Source organism: Prunus avium, chromosome 1, assembly GCF_965620075.1.
Source record: "Prunus avium chromosome 1, drPruAviu1.hap1.1, whole genome shotgun sequence".
Classification (NCBI taxonomy): Eukaryota; Viridiplantae; Streptophyta; class Magnoliopsida; order Rosales; family Rosaceae; genus Prunus; species Prunus avium.
Genome location: NC_142284.1, coordinates 5161018 through 5177884, shown reverse-complemented (window position 1 = coordinate 5177884; position 16867 = coordinate 5161018). Strand labels below are relative to the sequence as shown.

At 41.7% G+C, this 16867-nt stretch overlaps 1 protein-coding gene across 1 annotated transcript; it reads right to left on the bottom strand.

Moving 5' to 3' along the window:
* Window positions 1-3913: 3913 nt before the first annotated feature.
* LOC110758396 (uncharacterized) lies at window positions 3914-16559 on the bottom strand (the record flags this gene model as incomplete). Its single annotated transcript, XM_088247373.1, has 4 exons — window positions 3914-4815; window positions 5278-6157; window positions 6242-6433; window positions 15828-16559. Coding segments are annotated over 4 exons (2706 nt in total), but the record flags the coding sequence as incomplete, so codon positions are not given.
* Between the last annotated feature and the right edge of the window lie 308 nt (window positions 16560-16867).

The window sequence follows — 16867 nt, the reverse complement described above, 5'->3', positions numbered from 1 at the left end:
TGAGAAATCTCCTTTATTTATAATTTAGATTATCGCTTGTATTAAAAAAGATACGTTGTTATTTTAGATAGAAAAAATATGAAAAAACACCTGCAATGAGACTTAATTTGTTGTTGTTGTCATAAGATGGGAGCTAGTTGTATTCGCGGATCTTGTCTCTATTAAAAAGATGGTACATCCAATGAGATATAGCCCAGTGAAAAAGAGTCTCAGGTTCGAACCCTTATGACACATTGATATTGTATGTATGTGAGAAACCCCCCTCCCCCTTGTAGTTTAGGCGATCGCTTGTATTTTAAAAAAAAAGGTATATAGTGTTGTACAATAATGTGATCTCTCTAGCATTCCTAAAAGAACCTTATTCATGCTAGTAGAGTATAGCTCAGTTGATTGAGCTATTTGACCTCAAATCTTGTGGGCAGATGTTCAAAAACCCTAGACATCTAGGAATGTTTGTGTGTACACCCCGCCCTCCTCCCCCAATCGCGTCTACTCTAAAAAATAGAACCTTATTCATGTCCATACCCATGAAATGGTATTTTTTTTTTTAAAAATACCGAAAATAGGAAGATAGATTAAATACGAATAGAACAGTTTACATCTTGGGCTAGGCAATTAAATAGCCATTCAGGACAAACAATATCGCAGCTAAGCCTACCACCACTACGAAAAACATGAGCTGCCACTAAATGTCCATGCCCATGATATGGTATCTTCGATGAGGTACTTGTTTAGTTTCATCCGTAGTCAAACTCAGAATTAATTAGTGGGTTTTGACTTTCCCTTTAGTTGATTTACATGATTGCCCTTATGGGTTTTTATTCTGGGTAGCTGCAGTCATCATTCTTCAGCTAACTTTTAGTTGGATTCAACCTGCAAACTGAGATGAAATTATAATGAGCTTGTCTGAAAGTCTGAGATGAAGCAACTACAAGGATGTGTTTAGTTCTTCAACTGCACTCCAAGCACTCGTACTTGTGAAATCTTCCAAGTCTAACTTATTTGACTAACTTCACACGGTGTTCCAAGAACTCCGGTTTTGTTTCTTGATTGCAGGCCATTTCATTTCTCTCATGCAAATTTGATCCCATGTGTACTCTGTTCTATTTAGAGGGGACGATAATAAGTTGGTCAGAAGAAATGGAAGAATGAGTCATGAGTACTCTGTTCTCTCGAGGATAAAATTTGATCCCGTGTGTAACACGTATAGCCGCGCGGCTATAAGTTTTTAAAAAAATACTCCAGTATGGCCGCTCGGCTATACTATTCGGTTAAAATAGGGCCCCCCTAGCGCTCAGGTAACCACGTGTCAAAACGGGTACAGCCGCGTGGCTTTACTATGTTTAAACTAAAAAATACCCGTGTATGGCCGCGCGGCTATACCATTTTTAAAGAGGATCCCCATATATATACACCATTTATTTAAAAAATTATAATTAAAAAAACCCGGGTAAAGCCGATCGGCTATACTGTTTTGAAAAAAACAAATACTCGCGTATAGCCACGCGGCCATACTATTTATAAATAATAAAAAAAACCCGCCTAGCGATTAGGTTGGCACGTGTGAAAACAGGTATAGCCGTGCGGCTATACGGTTTTTAAAAAATAATCAGCCTAGCCGGACGGGAGCGAGAGTATAGCCGCTCGGCTATACTATGTATAGTCTAAAAAAAGACTTGCCTAGCGCTTAGGTGCCCACGTGTCAAAACAAGTATAGCCGCTCGACTATACTACATTAAAAAAACAATTACGGTAGTAAAGCCGCGCGGCTATACAATTTTTTTTTAAAAAAAAAAAACCCGTGTATAGCCGCGCGGCTAGACTATTTAGTAAAAAGGCACCCACGTGTAAAAAAAGAAATACCGTAGTATAGCCGTTCGGCTATACTATTTAAATATATTATATATGGTTCAAGCATAGTTCATAGTGCTGGCCACAAAAGGGAAGAAGCAAACTTTTGAGAGTTCTTAAAGGGCCAACACATCACTTCCTTCAGAGGCTACTTATAAGAAAAAGTTCCAAATGGATCCCTAGCATAAAATTCTGCACTTTGGAAAGATCAAACTGGAGGCTGGAGAGTTGCTGCTAAAGATATCAACCCAGATAGTGACTTTTAGAAATTTAAAAAGCAAACAGTCAAATGGTTCATGCAATTATGCAAAGAGTTTTAAACTTAATCCGAAACCCTGTAGGTGTTGCTGAGTGTGGCTCTTGCTACAAGTCCAATTGTGTGATAAGCATTGGATTCAGGCTTCTATATGGACCTAGTTGTCAACTGGTCCAGCTAAGTGGAAAATGACCTTAATTTGCAGAAATGTTTATTTATGTGAATTGTTTTTATGTTTTCTGTATATATATTTGAAACATAATCTTGATCTGCAGAAATGTTTATTTATGGCCCTTCAGCTTGAAAACTTTCTTCCCCAAAATAACTGAGGCTGGAGAATTGCTGTCAATCCAGATATTGACTTTAAGAAAAGAGAAAGAAGGAACTTTGGGTAACAATCCGGTTACTGAGAATTGCTTTGCATTATTTACAGTGTTTTTGCAATAAAAAACCATGACATCTTAGAATATATATGGTTGTAAGGTTAATGCATGGGAAATCATCTGCAGAACATCAAGACGCACACAAGTATGACATAATGTATACATTCCAAAGCACCTGTAGGTGTTGCTGAGTGTGGCTCCTCTTGCTACTGGTCCAATTGTGTGATAAGCACTGGATTGAGGCTTCTATATGGCCTTGACTTGAAAAGTCTCTCGAAGTATGAAATCTTCAGTCCCTTTTGCCTTGCCATGTCTGCGCGAACTGTTGTGCGCAGCGGAAGCGGATTGCACTGGGTGGACAATACGGAACCGTTGAAACAAACAAGACAAATATGAAAATAGCAAAATCCAAGAGACACAAGGATTTATACTGGTTCGGCCCGTGTGTAGCCTACGTCCAGTTCGAAGATGGCAAGAACTTCCACTAGTATCCCAAAAGAGATTACAAACAAATGAGATTAAACACTCTCACCTATCCTAGGAATTATAGAGTTTAACTCTCACAACCCAAATCCCAAATACACCCAAGTCACACTCTCACAACAATTGAAAAGAAAGAACAATTTTTCTCTTCTTCTCACACTTGGTTGTGATTGCTACAAATGAAAACATTTGCTTCCAATTTATAGCCAAAGATGCAAGAGTGTGAATGCAAGCTTCAACTATTCATATGTTGGCTACCAAACTCAACAATGGATGGCTACCAAACTAGCCACACATTTTGACCTCATAGCAAGCCAACATTTACTCACATGGGCAACTCCAATGGTAAACCAATATTGACCCACATGCCAAATTTGAGCCAATTTCAACAATCTCCACCTTGGCACAAATTTACCAAGCCACAGTAGAACTTTCTGTCGCCCATCTTCCTCTTACCAAATCAAGCTCAACATTCCTTGAACTTGTAACCCAAAAATGTGTGCTTCGATCGAACCAGATGACCCCAACAGAAGAACCTCTTCAATGTCACCCACATAACCAAGCCACACCAGCTGAATGTACGTGCATAAACCGCACAAAACCTTAAACGCTTGAACCTCAAGCTTCTTCCGCTACAGTACACGCAAAGTCTAGACAACCAAGTAGCAGGAACGAACAATTTCAGCTGCCCAAAAGAGGGAATTACCCTCCCAAAGATAACCCCTTAAAAAAAACCCAATTGAAAATATGGTGAAGAAAGGAAAAAACAACCCAAAAAGTAACCAACAATGTTACACAGAGGAAAAATAGCAAACAACCCAAAACTCACAAAAAAAACACGAATTCTTGGAACTCCACCGTGAGGGGAAATTTCCAAAAAAAAACAACCAAAGACAAATAAAAGATCACACCCCAAACAATGGCACACTGAAAACATCAATCATAGGGCGAACTCAAATTCGTCCTCCCCGGCGATATTCGCGGAAGCACCTGCATTATTAGATCCCTCATTTTCTTTGTTTAATGGGCAATCGACTTTCCAATGCCCTTCTTTGTGACAATAGTTGCATTTGCCCTTCCGAGCCTTCCCTCTGGAACGCGAATTCCCTCCACCACTGCTTGATTCTGTTTCTTTACCCTTGCCTTGAACCATCAAAGCCTCTGTTCGACTCTCAGTCGAGTTCTCCGACATCTTGTTCTTCAACTCGCGAGAATTAAGCGATGCCTTAACATCCTCCATAGTCACAGTATCTCTACCATACAACATGGTCTCCACAAAATTGCCATAAGAATTAGGTAAAGAACACAACAAAATCAAGGCTTGATCCTCATCATCAATTTTCACATCCATGGCCTTCAAATCCATGATAATCTTGTTAAGCTCATCAAGATGGTTTTGAATAAGTGTACCTTCTGCCATACGAAGGGTATACAATCGTTGTTTCGTATACAACCGATTTGCAAGCGATTTGGTCATGTACAAAGTCTCCAATTTCAGCCATAACTTCGCAGGAGTAGTCTCATCAGCCACCTCACGGAGAACAACATCCGCTAGCTGCAACTGAATTGCAGAGAGTGCCCGATCCAAGGCATCATCCTTCTCCTCGTCAGACCATGTTTTTGGCAAGACTTCCTTACCCTTTAGCGCTTTGAACAGCCCCTGTTGCACTAACAAGGCTCTCATCTTCACGCGCCAAATACTGAAGTCGTTCCTCCCATCGAACACAGCTATCTCATACTTTGTCGATATGTTTCCAGGTTTCATCATCACGAACACAAAACTCCCAAGTCGAAACTTGGAGCTCTGATACCACTTGTTGTGCGCAGCGGAAGCGGATTGCACTGGGTGGACAATACGGAACCGTTGAAACAAACAAGACAAATATGAAAATAGCAAAATCCAAGAGACACAAGGATTTATACTGGTTCGGCCCGTGTGTAGCCTACGTCCAGTTCGAAGATGGCAAGAACTTCCACTAGTATCCCAAAAGAGATTACAAACAAATGAGATTAAACACTCTCACCTATCCTAGGAATTATAGAGTTTAACTCTCACAACCCAAATCCCAAATACACCCAAGTCACACTCTCACAACAATTGAAAAGAAAGAACAATTTTTCTCTTCTTCTCACACTTGGTTGTGATTGCTACAAATGAAAACATTTGCTTCCAATTTATAGCCAAAGATGCAAGAGTGTGAATGCAAGCTTCAACTATTCATATGTTGGCTACCAAACTCAACAATGGATGGCTACCAAACTAGCCACACATTTTGACCTCATAGCAAGCCAACATTTACTCACATGGGCAACTCCAATGGTAAACCAATATTGACCCACATGCCAAATTTGAGCCAATTTCAACACGAACCCAACGTGAATTATCTCCTGGTTGACCAGTGACTATAACAGTAGTACTTTTTTCTGCAAAATTAGTTAAGGCCACTGCTGTTTCTGGCTCAATGGCAGATGAAGCATCCACCAGAAAAATATGACTAAAATGTCCAGAAGTTAGGCCTTTATCATGTAGCCGAAAGCTACTCACGAGAGTCGAGAAAATCACCCTGAATTTTTTGAGCTTCTCAGTTGGAGGACAAGAGAAATAAGGGTCTTCGTAAAGGCATGATGGGAGGATGTCATCAGGCACCTCATTTTTCCCACGGAATGCAGCGTTGGCTCGAAACATATCGGACTCTGGAATCACTTTCAACAAGCTTCCCATAATCCCATCACAACAGCAGTTACTAGGAGCACATATCAGAATCCTATTTTTGAGTGAGGTTTGACATAACTGGTGCACTGCTTCACAAACAACCGCTCCAGTTCTCGACGGCCTAAAAACGTTCCTTTCAACACAAAGCTGGCCAGCCACCAAGTAAGGTGGTGAGCCCTGAATGCTTAAAATATGACGAACAGCAGATAATTGTTTGGCGTCAAGTTTGTGACTGCCAGACAGCGGTGCTGGTGCAGTGGGAATGCTCGTACGGGAAACACAATCGGGAAAGAGGAAGTTCTTAAACAAAGTATCCGATGCTGTTTGAACTGCTTGGTGAGCTCTTTTCAAACGTACTCTATTGAATGAGAAGCTGACATCATATTTTTGGGTCGAATAATGATAATCATAAAATTCATCTTCAAATTCCACTAATACAAGATTGCTCCTAATAATGCGATTTATAATGCCCTGCATAACATGCAATAAGATAATTATAATGCAGATAGTTTTAACAAATTGCTCAGCAAATGTTAATGAATGTTCAGAGTTTACCTGAAACTGCTCAGCATTTGTACCTGATGGCCGTACATAGACTAAGTCCCTCGACAAAAGGAATGGCCGATTTTCAGGAACAGAATCAATCTCAAATTCTACGAAGGTTTTCTCTTCCTTGTCTTTATGTTTATGAACTGCTGCTTCATGCAACTTCAGTGTCACATTCTTCGTATTGAAACAAGCCCATTTCTGGTTTAAATTTATTAGAGACAAAGCAATACACATCCCTTTATTCCAGGGGGAACATCCCATATTGGGGAACATTCCATATTGTGGGACATCCCATATTTTAATGCATAGATTTAGGGGATATGTTAGGAATATGTGAGCCATCACTCACGTGCTTGACTTGACTTATGTGCACAACACTTTTGTATAAATATTGGTTATTGTGAATACAACATCATTAAAGTTTTCATCTCCATTCTTCTTCATGGTATCAGAGCTTCACCTGGAGCAATAATATTTCTTTTCTTCATCTTCCAATACCTTCCTCTTCTTCTTCTCCAATATTCAATCTATTAATCCTCTTTTCATATGGCGTCCACTTCTTCTACTCTTTCTTTTCCCATCACAAACATATCAAATCATATTTCTGTAAAACTAGATTCAGAGAATTATCTCCTGTGGCGTGACCAGTTTATGCCTCTGCTCCTTTGCAATGATCTACTTGGCTATGTAGATGGCTCCACACTTGCACCACCACAATCAGTGACAGACAAAACTACACAAAAGGAAGAAATCAATCCGGACTACAAGATTTGGATGAAAACCGATCAGTTTCTCTTAAGTTGTATAAAGGCAACTCTTTCCCCTGGAACTAGTGCTCATGTTCTTGGTTTACACACTTCGAAGCTAGTCTGGGATTCTCTTCAAACTCTTTTCCAACAACAATCTCAAGCCCGTATTGATTATCTTCGTGACCGTCTTCAAAGTATTAAGAAAGGTACATATTCTGCAGAAGAATACATTGCTGAAATTAAGGGGATTGCTGATAAACTTGCTGCTATTAATCATTCTGTCTCTGATTCTGAGCTTGTAACCCGCACTCTTAATGGGCTGCAACATGAACCAAATTATTTACCGTTTGTTTATGCAATTGAAAACCGGGAGAAACCACCATCTTTTGATGATTTGCGGGCACGCCTGCTTGTGCACGAGCAGAGAGTTAATGCACTACTTTCACATCAATCCTCTACAATTGCTTCTGCTGGTTCTCAAACAAATGAAGTTGCTCTTTCTACTCGCAACAACAACTCTAACAACAACTCTGCACAGAGGTTTGACAACGGCAGCGGTAGTCAATACCGTCGTGGTGGTTTTGGAAATCGTGGAAATGGTTATCGCGGTGGACGTGGCAATCATAATGGCGGATATAGCACTGGTCGTGGCAATGGACGTAATTATAGTCGTGGCTTTGATCGAGCATTTGATCGTGGTTTTCGCAATCGTCGCCTGATTTGTCAACTTTGTCACAATGAGGGACATGCTGCTGATACTTGCAGTTCTTATTCTCGCCGTGAAAATCAAAATAATTATGGCCACCAAGCATCTCTTTCTTCAAACTTTGCTGGTATGCACTTAGGTCCATACACCTCTAATGACTCATTCACTGAGAATGTATCTCCTCATTGGCTGGCAGATTCAGGAGCAACTAGTCATATGACACATATTCCAGGGGTGATTCAAAACCCAATGGCTCATGCAGGCAACAATCAAGTTTATGTGGGTAACGGAAATTCTCTTCCTATTAAACATACGGGTGATGGTATTCTTCCAACTCCATCTCATTCATTATTATTGAAAAATATTTTGCATGTTCCTGGCATCAAAGAGAATCTATTGTCTGTTGCAAAATTTACTCGTGATAATAATTGTGTTTTCTTGTTATTCCCATGGGGTTATGTGATCAAGGACCTGCGTACTCGGAAGACACTCATGGAAGGTCCAGTTAAAGGAAATCTGTATCCCATTCCTATAGGTCATGGTGAGCAATCTGGTTTTCCCAATCAAGTTTCCAGAAATAAAGAGGTAGCTGCGGTTTGCTCTAATACAGATTCCAGAACTCTGTGGCACAGACGCTTGGGGCATCCTTCATCTCCTGTCATGTCTAAACTTCCAATAGATAAGGATTTTTCAAAGTCTGCTTGGCCCTCAGTTTGTGAAGCCTGTCAGATTGGCAAAAGCCGACGATTACCATTTGCTTTATCTACTAGAACAAGCTCTGTTATTTTTGATCTCATTCACTGTGACATTTGGGGACCTTCACCCCAATCTAGTGTTTCCGGCTTTCGTTATTATATAATTTTTATTGATGATTTCAGTCGTTACACATGGTTATATCCTATGAAAGCTAAGTCAGACAGTTTCAGTTGCTTCCAACATTTTAAGTTAATGAGTCAGAATTTGTTCAACGCTAAAATTCGCTTTTTCCAATGTGATGGGGCTAAGGAACTTGTTCAAGGGGTTTTTAAGAATTATTTGGATGATTGTGGAATTTCTCAACGAATTTCATGTCCTCATACACCTCAACAAAATGGAGTGGCTGAACGGAAACACAGGCACATTCAAGAAATGGGACTCACTTTAATGTATCAGGCTCATTTACCTCGTCGTTTCTGGTTGGAGGCATTTTCCACGGCTGTCTACCTTATCAACCGTTTATCTACTCCAGTGCTTAACCATTGTTCTCCTTATGAGATTTTATTTGGTCATGCTCCTGATTATTCACATCTCAAGACTCTTGGTTGCAGCTGTTATCCATTTCTTGGACCATATCGAAAGGACAAACTTGATCCTAAGTCCAGGAAATGTGTTTTTCTTGGTTACAGCAGCGTTCATAAAGGCTATAAGTGCCTTGATCCTCATACAAATCGTATGTTTGTCTCCCGCCATGTTGTATTTGATGAGACTACTTTTCCTTTTCAAAAAAATTGCCAATGACAGCAGCTCAACAACTCTTAAGGAGCCTTCTTCGGTTCTGACATTTCCTTTATTACAACCAATCCTTCATTCATCTTCTAATTCAGAGTTGCCTCACATTACCTCAGGAACTGATCCAGTTTCAGCCACTTCTAGTCTTGATGGTACTGATACCCAAGATGTCTCCGCCTCGACTACCCTTATAGGGCAAGAGTTTGTTGCTCCAAATTCTCCAATTGTTCCGTCTGCTCCCCCTTCTTCTAATACTACTGTCTCTCATCCTCCTCCACCACCAGTACCTCATCATTCTATGGTCACTCGTTCACAGGTTGGTACACGACGCCCTTCTAGTAAATATTCTCTTGACTATGCACTTACAGCTCACCTCCAATCCTCCTTACGTGAGCCCACAACCTATCGACAAGCATCCTCGGATTCCAAATGGGTTCATGCAATGCAGGAAGAATATGATGCCCTCCGTCAAAATAATACTTGGACTTTAGTTCCTCAACATCCTTCAATGAATATTGTTGGCAGTCGATGGGTTTACAAAATCAAGGAAAAATCAGATGGTTCTGTTGAGCGTTTTAAAGCTCGCCTTGTCGCTCAGGGGTATACTCAACAAGAAGGTATTGATTTTGATGAAACATTTAGCCCCGTCGTTAAAGCTACTACGTTTCGCACTATTATCTCTATTGCGGTTTCTATGAAATGGAGTATTCGCCAACTTGATGTTAAAAATGCTTTCCTTCATGGTGTTCTTTCTAAGGAAGTCTATATGGCACAGCCTCCTGGATTTGTTCATCCTACTTATCCGCATCATGTGTGTAAATTACACAAGGCCATTTATGGGCTTCGACAAGCTCCAAGAGCATGGTTTCATCGCTTTAGCTCTACAATTATGGACGCTGGTTTCATTTGTAGCAAAGCAGATCCTTCTATGTTTGTCCTTAAATGCTCCCATGGCACCGTGCTTCTTCTCGTCTATGTTGATGATATTATTCTCACTGGCTCATCCGATTCTTTGTTGAGATCTGTGATTCGCTATTTGTCCTCTCGCTTTGCTATGAAGGATTTGGGGCCCTTACATTATTTTCTTGGCATAGAAGCAAAAAGAACTTTCTCTTCGCTTCAGCTTACTCAAACCAAATACGCTCTCTCTCTCCTATCAAAAATGAAGATGCTTGATTGTAAACCATGTTCCACTCCTGTCCCCAGTGGTCGAAAGTTGTCCATTCATGATGGTACTCTTTTGGAGGATCCTGCTCAATATCGTCAACTTGTTGGAGCATTACAATATCTCACTTTCACTCGTCCCGATATTACATATGCTGTCCAACAAGTATGCCAGTTTATGCATTGTCCTCGCGATCTTCATCTACAGGCAGCTAAACGCATACTTCGTTACTTGAAAGGCACTCTCGGGTTTGGTTTACAATTTTCTGTTACACCTTCTTTATCTCTCACTGGATTTGTTGATGCTGATTGGGCTGGTTGTCCTGATACACGACGCTCCACTATGGGTTATTGTGTATTTTTAGGCAACAATCTCATTTCTTGGTCTGCTAAGAAGCAAGCTAGTGTCTCACAGTCAAGTACTGAGGCCGAATATAAGGCTTTATCTACAGCTACCTCAGAACTGGTTTGGCTTTCTTATTTATTCCGCAACATTGGATTGCCCTTGTCTTTCATTCAGTTATATTCAGATAATATGGGTGCCACTCAACTTGCTGCCAATCCTGTTTTTCATGCAAGAACAAAACATATTGAGGTCTCTTATCACTTCATTCGCGATTTAGTTTTCAAAGGTTTCTTGACAATCCGTTTTGTCCGTTCCTCCAATCAGCTTGCAGATATCTTTACCAAAGGGCTCTCCACTCCTCTTTTCTCATCCTTTCGGACCAAGCTCATGTGGACTTCATCCCCATCAGCTTGAGGGGGCATATTAGAGACAAAGCAATACACATCCCTTTATTCCAGGGGGAACATCCCATATTGGGGAACATTCCATATTGTGGGACATCCCATATTTTAATGCATAGATTTAGGGGATATGTTAGGAATATGTGAGCCATCACTCACGTGCTTGACTTGACTTATGTGCACAACACTTTTGTATAAATATTGGTTATTGTGAATACAACATCATTAAAGTTTTCATCTCCATTCTTCTTCAAAATTATTAGGGAATCTCCTATATCAAAGGAGATCAGTTCATCAACAACTCAATCTGCTCCATCAACAACACAATCGGCTCCTCCGTATGAAAGTCAAATGTGATATATATGCTAAGCTGTCTTTCCTATTCTATTTGATTAGGATTGATTCAGTCACTCAAGTCTGATTGTATTTACCTTATTAGGATTGTATTCAAACTGTATATAATCATAGACCTGTACCTGTAAACATTATTATTGAAATATACCAATTGATCTCAGCTCTTATATGGTATCACAGCCCAAAAACTCCAACGAGCAAATTTTTTTTTTTTTCCTGATTCCTCTCTTCTCTGTCTTCATCCATGGCCACTGACGCCTCTGCAACCATCCCTGTACCAGAGATCAACTCCTCCACTCCCACCTTGATCACAATCAACGCTACAGCCCAACTACCCGTAAAACTCACACCCACCAATTATCCATCATGGCGTGCTCAATTCAACGCCCTCCTTTACGGCTACGACCTCATGGGTTATGTGGACGGTTCTAGTCTCTGCCCATCAACCACTCAAACCGTGCTTCGCACCTTTTGGATTCGGCAAGATCAACTCCTCCTCCATGCGATTCTTGCTTCCGTCTCACCACAGGTCATCTCCCTTATCGCCTCTGCCAAGACATCCAAGGAGGCTTGGGACAAGCTTCTCCATCTCTTTGCTAGCAAAGCTCGTGCCCGCGTTCTTGGTCTCAAAGAACGCCTCACTCTCCTGCGCCGTGAGAACAAGCCTGTCTCTGAGTATCTGCAAGAAGTCCGTGTTATTGCAGATGAGCTCGCCATCATTGATGTTCCCCTCTCCGATGACGATCTCCTCCTCTACATTCTTAATGGTGTTGGATCTGACTTCAAGGAAATTGCTGCGGTGGTTCGTTCCCGCGACACCTCAATTTCTTTTGAAAACCTCCATGACAAGCTGGTTGAACATGAAGCCGCTCTCAAGCGTGATGATACCGCTGTTGCTGCCCCAGTGATCACTGCCAATGTCACTCAGACATCTCGCTCCCACACCTCAAACCGTGGCTATCGCTCTAACAACTCCAACTCCAACCGTGGGTCCTTTGCCTCTCGCAATCCTTCTCGTGGTTCCTATGGGCCCACCCAACCAGCTTTCACTGACAATAGTCGTCGCCCTACCCACATGAACAGCACAGGTTATCGTGGTTTCTGTCAATGGTGTGGCACTCAAGGTCATAGTGCCAAACGCTGCCCCCAACTCCAATCTGGCCCTCACAGTCAGCCAGTGGCCAATCCTACCACCCATGGTAGGCCCACCTCTTCTCCAACATGGTTGCTTGATTCTGGTGCCTCTCACCATGTTACCTCCAACGTCAACACTCTCTCTGGTGCCTCTACATATGATGGTCCTGATGAAATAATTATTGGTAATGGTTCAGGTTTGGGTATCACTCATGTCGGTTCAACCACTTTACCCTCCTCATCCTCTCAATCTTTCACCTTATCCAATGTTCTCTGTGTTCCTTCTATGCAAAAAGACATTATTTCTATTTCTAAATTTAATAAACAAAATAATACATCTATTGAACTTTTTCCTGATTTCTTTCATGTCAAGGATCTGAGCACGGGGGCGGTTCTTCTTCGAGGCCCGAATAAGGGTGATGTGTACGAGTGGTCTCCCAAATCCTTTTGTCAACCGCAAGCTCTAGTGGGTGTGGTGGTCTCTCCCAACCTCTGGCATCGTCGTCTTGGTCACCCCAGTCACAAAACTCTCCAACAAGTCCTTCGTTTATCTTCCATTAATGTGTCTTCCAAATTGTCCGAGTCTGTTTGTCATTCGTGTCTATGTAATAAAAGCCATCGGCTCCCGTTTGGTACTTCGTCTCTCACTAGTCATGGTCCATTAGACCTCCTTTACAGTGATGTTTGGGGCCCTGCTCCATACTCTTCTATTGATGGTTTTTCCTACTATGTTATATTTGTTGACCATTTCACAAAATACATATGGCTCTACCCTCTCAAAAAGAAATCTGATGTGTTTTCCACTTTTGTCACCTTCAAAGCACTTGTCGAAAATTACTTCAAAAGAAAAATCACTAGATTATACACTGATGGTGGGGGAGAATTCATCAAACTCCAACATTTTCTCTCATCCAATGGCATCACCCATCTTCTTACACCACCTCACACTCCGCAACACAATGGGGTCGCCGAACGGCGACACCGTCATATTGTTGAAACCGGTCTCACCCTTCTTCATCAAGCTTCTTTACCTCTCACCTATTGGTCTTATGCCTTTAAAACAGCTGCCTATCTTATCAACCGCATGCCCACTCCGCTTCTCCACAATCTCTCCCCATTCACTCAACTATTTGATGAACAGCCCAATTACTCCCGTCTTCGTACCTTTGGGTGCTTGTGTTTTCCTTGGTTACGTCCTTACAATTCAAATAAATTACTTCCTCGTTCCCGCCCATGTCTCTTCCTTGGTTACTCACCTAATCAAAGTGCCTTTCAGTGTCTTGATCTTTCCTCCAACAAAATTTTTATCTCTCGGCATGTTCAATTTGATGAGTCCACTTTTCCTCTTGCCAACCTCCCTTCCTCCATTCCCCATGTCACTGTTGATAACTCTCACACTTGGGTCTCCTCTCTTCCTCCAGTTACTTATGTTCCTATACACTCACCCACCATGCCTGTTGCACCGGTTGTTTCTTCTTCGATGCCACCACATGTCACATCAGCCTCATCATCAGCATCTGCCCCCGTCTCGGAGCCGTCACCATCAGTATCCCTGGCCCCCATTGCTGCTGCTGCTGCTCCTCTCTTACCATCCCCCAACCCCCAAGCCTCAGCCCCTACCTCACATTCTCCAGCCCAAATTGACCCAGCCCAGCCACCTCCCCACCTCAGCCCAATTCGTACATACACTAGAAACCCTCATAGGACTGTTGTCACCTTTCCATCCTCTGACCCGCACCCTTCCAACCCCCCCGTACCCCCTGTGCTCCCCGATCATTCCATGGTCACCCGTGCCAAAGCAGGTATCCACAAACCTAATCCCCGATATGCTATGACTGCTACTAAACACCCCATTCTCTCCTCCATTGAACCGACATGTGTTTCCCAGGCCGTTAAGGATCCCCTTTGGCGACAAGCAATGTCCAATGAGTTTAATGCGTTAATTCGCAATGGTACATGGGAGCTCATTCCTTCACTCCCCTCTCAAAATCTTATTGGTTGTAAGTGGGTGTTTCGTATCAAACGGCATCCTGATGGCACTATTGACAGGTACAAGGCACGCTTAGTTGCCAAGGGTTTTCACCAACGTCCTGGTGTTGATTTTTCAGACACTTTCAGTCCGGTGGTCAAACCTACTACCATACGAATTGTTTTGCATCTTGCCGTGACTCATGGTTGGCCAATACGTCAGTTGGACGTTAACAATGCTTTTCTTCATGGCACAATCCTTGAAAATGTCTATATGGTCCAACCGCCTGGTTTTGTTGACGCTAATAATCCATCTCATGTGTGTAAATTGAGGAAAGCCCTCTATGGCCTCAAACAGGCTCCACGGGCGTGGTACAAGGAATTACACTCATTTTTGCTCTCCCATGGCTTTGTCAATGCCATCTCTGATGCCTCGCTCTTTCTCTTCAAAAATGGGACTACTGTAATTTATTTTTTGGTTTATGTTGATGATCTTCTTATTACAGGTAATAATTCCTCACTTGTGGCGAAGTTCATTCAACTCTTAGCCACTCGGTTCTCTGTCAAGGACTTGGGCTCATTACATTACTTTCTTGGTGTTGAGGTTCTTCCCACAGCCACTGGTTTATTCCTCTCTCAGCAAAAGTACATTCATGATCTTCTTGTCAATGCCAAGATGGATGGTGCAAAGGCTGTCAGTACGCCCCTCTCCACAACTGACTCACTTATGCTCCATGATGGCTCCCCCCCAACGGATGCAACTCCCTACCGTCGTCTTGTTGGTGGTCTTCAATACCTAAGCCTTACACGCCCTGACATCTCCTTCGCAGTCAATAAGCTCTTATATAAATAACAGCAAAGGTTTTTTTTTAATTTCTTCCAAAGTCGGCATGAAAAATCATACAAAATTTAGAAAAGAATGTTGTTGTACCACAGCATTCAACATTCCATCATTCATCATACGACAGCTCTTAAGATACTGAAATGCACAATGCACAATGCAAAGGCATGTACATGAAACTCAATCATTTCAAAACAATAGCCAGTCACTGATGCAAACAAAGAAGTATCAAATATATAAACAGAATCTTTGTGTATAGAAAAGTGATTACTAATACGAAATAAGCTATGTTTTGCAAACCATTAAAAACTGTGCTATATAATCAATATTGAAATCAGCTATGTTTTACACACATATTCATATAACTGGTTTGATCTATGTCATATTTTCTTAACTACTTAAGAAGAAAAGGCATTACAAATGGGCAAGATTCTTGCATACCTCATGGTAGAACTCTTCAGCATATAACAGAGCAGCAAAGTAATCCTTATATGTCGTGGGAGACAGAGGCTGTTTAAGAACTTTAGGCACAATCTCATTCTTGATCAAATCTTTGATATCGTCAGGAATCGTGAATATAGGCACAATATCAACACATACATAATTTTTCTCCCCCTTTTCATTTATTACATTTGAGGAGGCTGGGGATAGAACTTGCTTAAAGATTGGAGGGAACTCAGTGGAAGTCGCAGGCAGTCCCGAGGATGGAGATGGTTTTGGAGATAGTGGAGGATTTGGTGATGATGAATGTGATTTTGATGAAGCCTGAGGTGGTTTAGAGGAGGATGTAGACAGTTTAGATGAAGATGGATTAACAAAAGTTGATTGAGGCAGCTTAGATGAAGATGATGGGGGCTCAGGGAATGTTGATTGAGGCAGCTTAGATGAAGAAGATGGTTGAGTTTTAGATAAAGATGTTGGGAATTTAGGAGATGGAGAAGATGTATTGATAGAAGAAGATTGCTGATTTGAAGAAGATGGAGATGGTTTTGAAGAAAATGTTGGGGGGTTTGTGGATAATGAATGTGGCTTAGATGAAGCCGGAGACAATGAGGCCTGAAGTGGCTTAGACGAGCAAGTAGATAGTTGAGGGAAAAACGGAGATGATGTCGATGAAGGTGATGGGGGTTGAAGGGTTGATGAAGATGGACTAACAAAAGTGATGGGGTTAGCTTAGATGAAGATGTTGCGAATTTAGGAGATGACGAAGATGTATGGAGTGAAGAAGATTGCGGTTGTCTACCCAATGTAGGAGGTGTAGGGGAAGATGAAGGTGGATTAGAGGGAGACAGGACTGGTTTAGATGGAGTTGATGGGGGTTCAGATGAATGTGGCAAGCTGTTTCTGTGGCAAGTATCACGATCTTGTAATTCGGGTTGGAAGGGAAGCCATTTCAAGAGTTCGTGAAAAAATGACATGATTTTCCTCTTTCTGTGAACAAAACAAAGAAACCAAACGACCATTGAGAACTATGACTACTC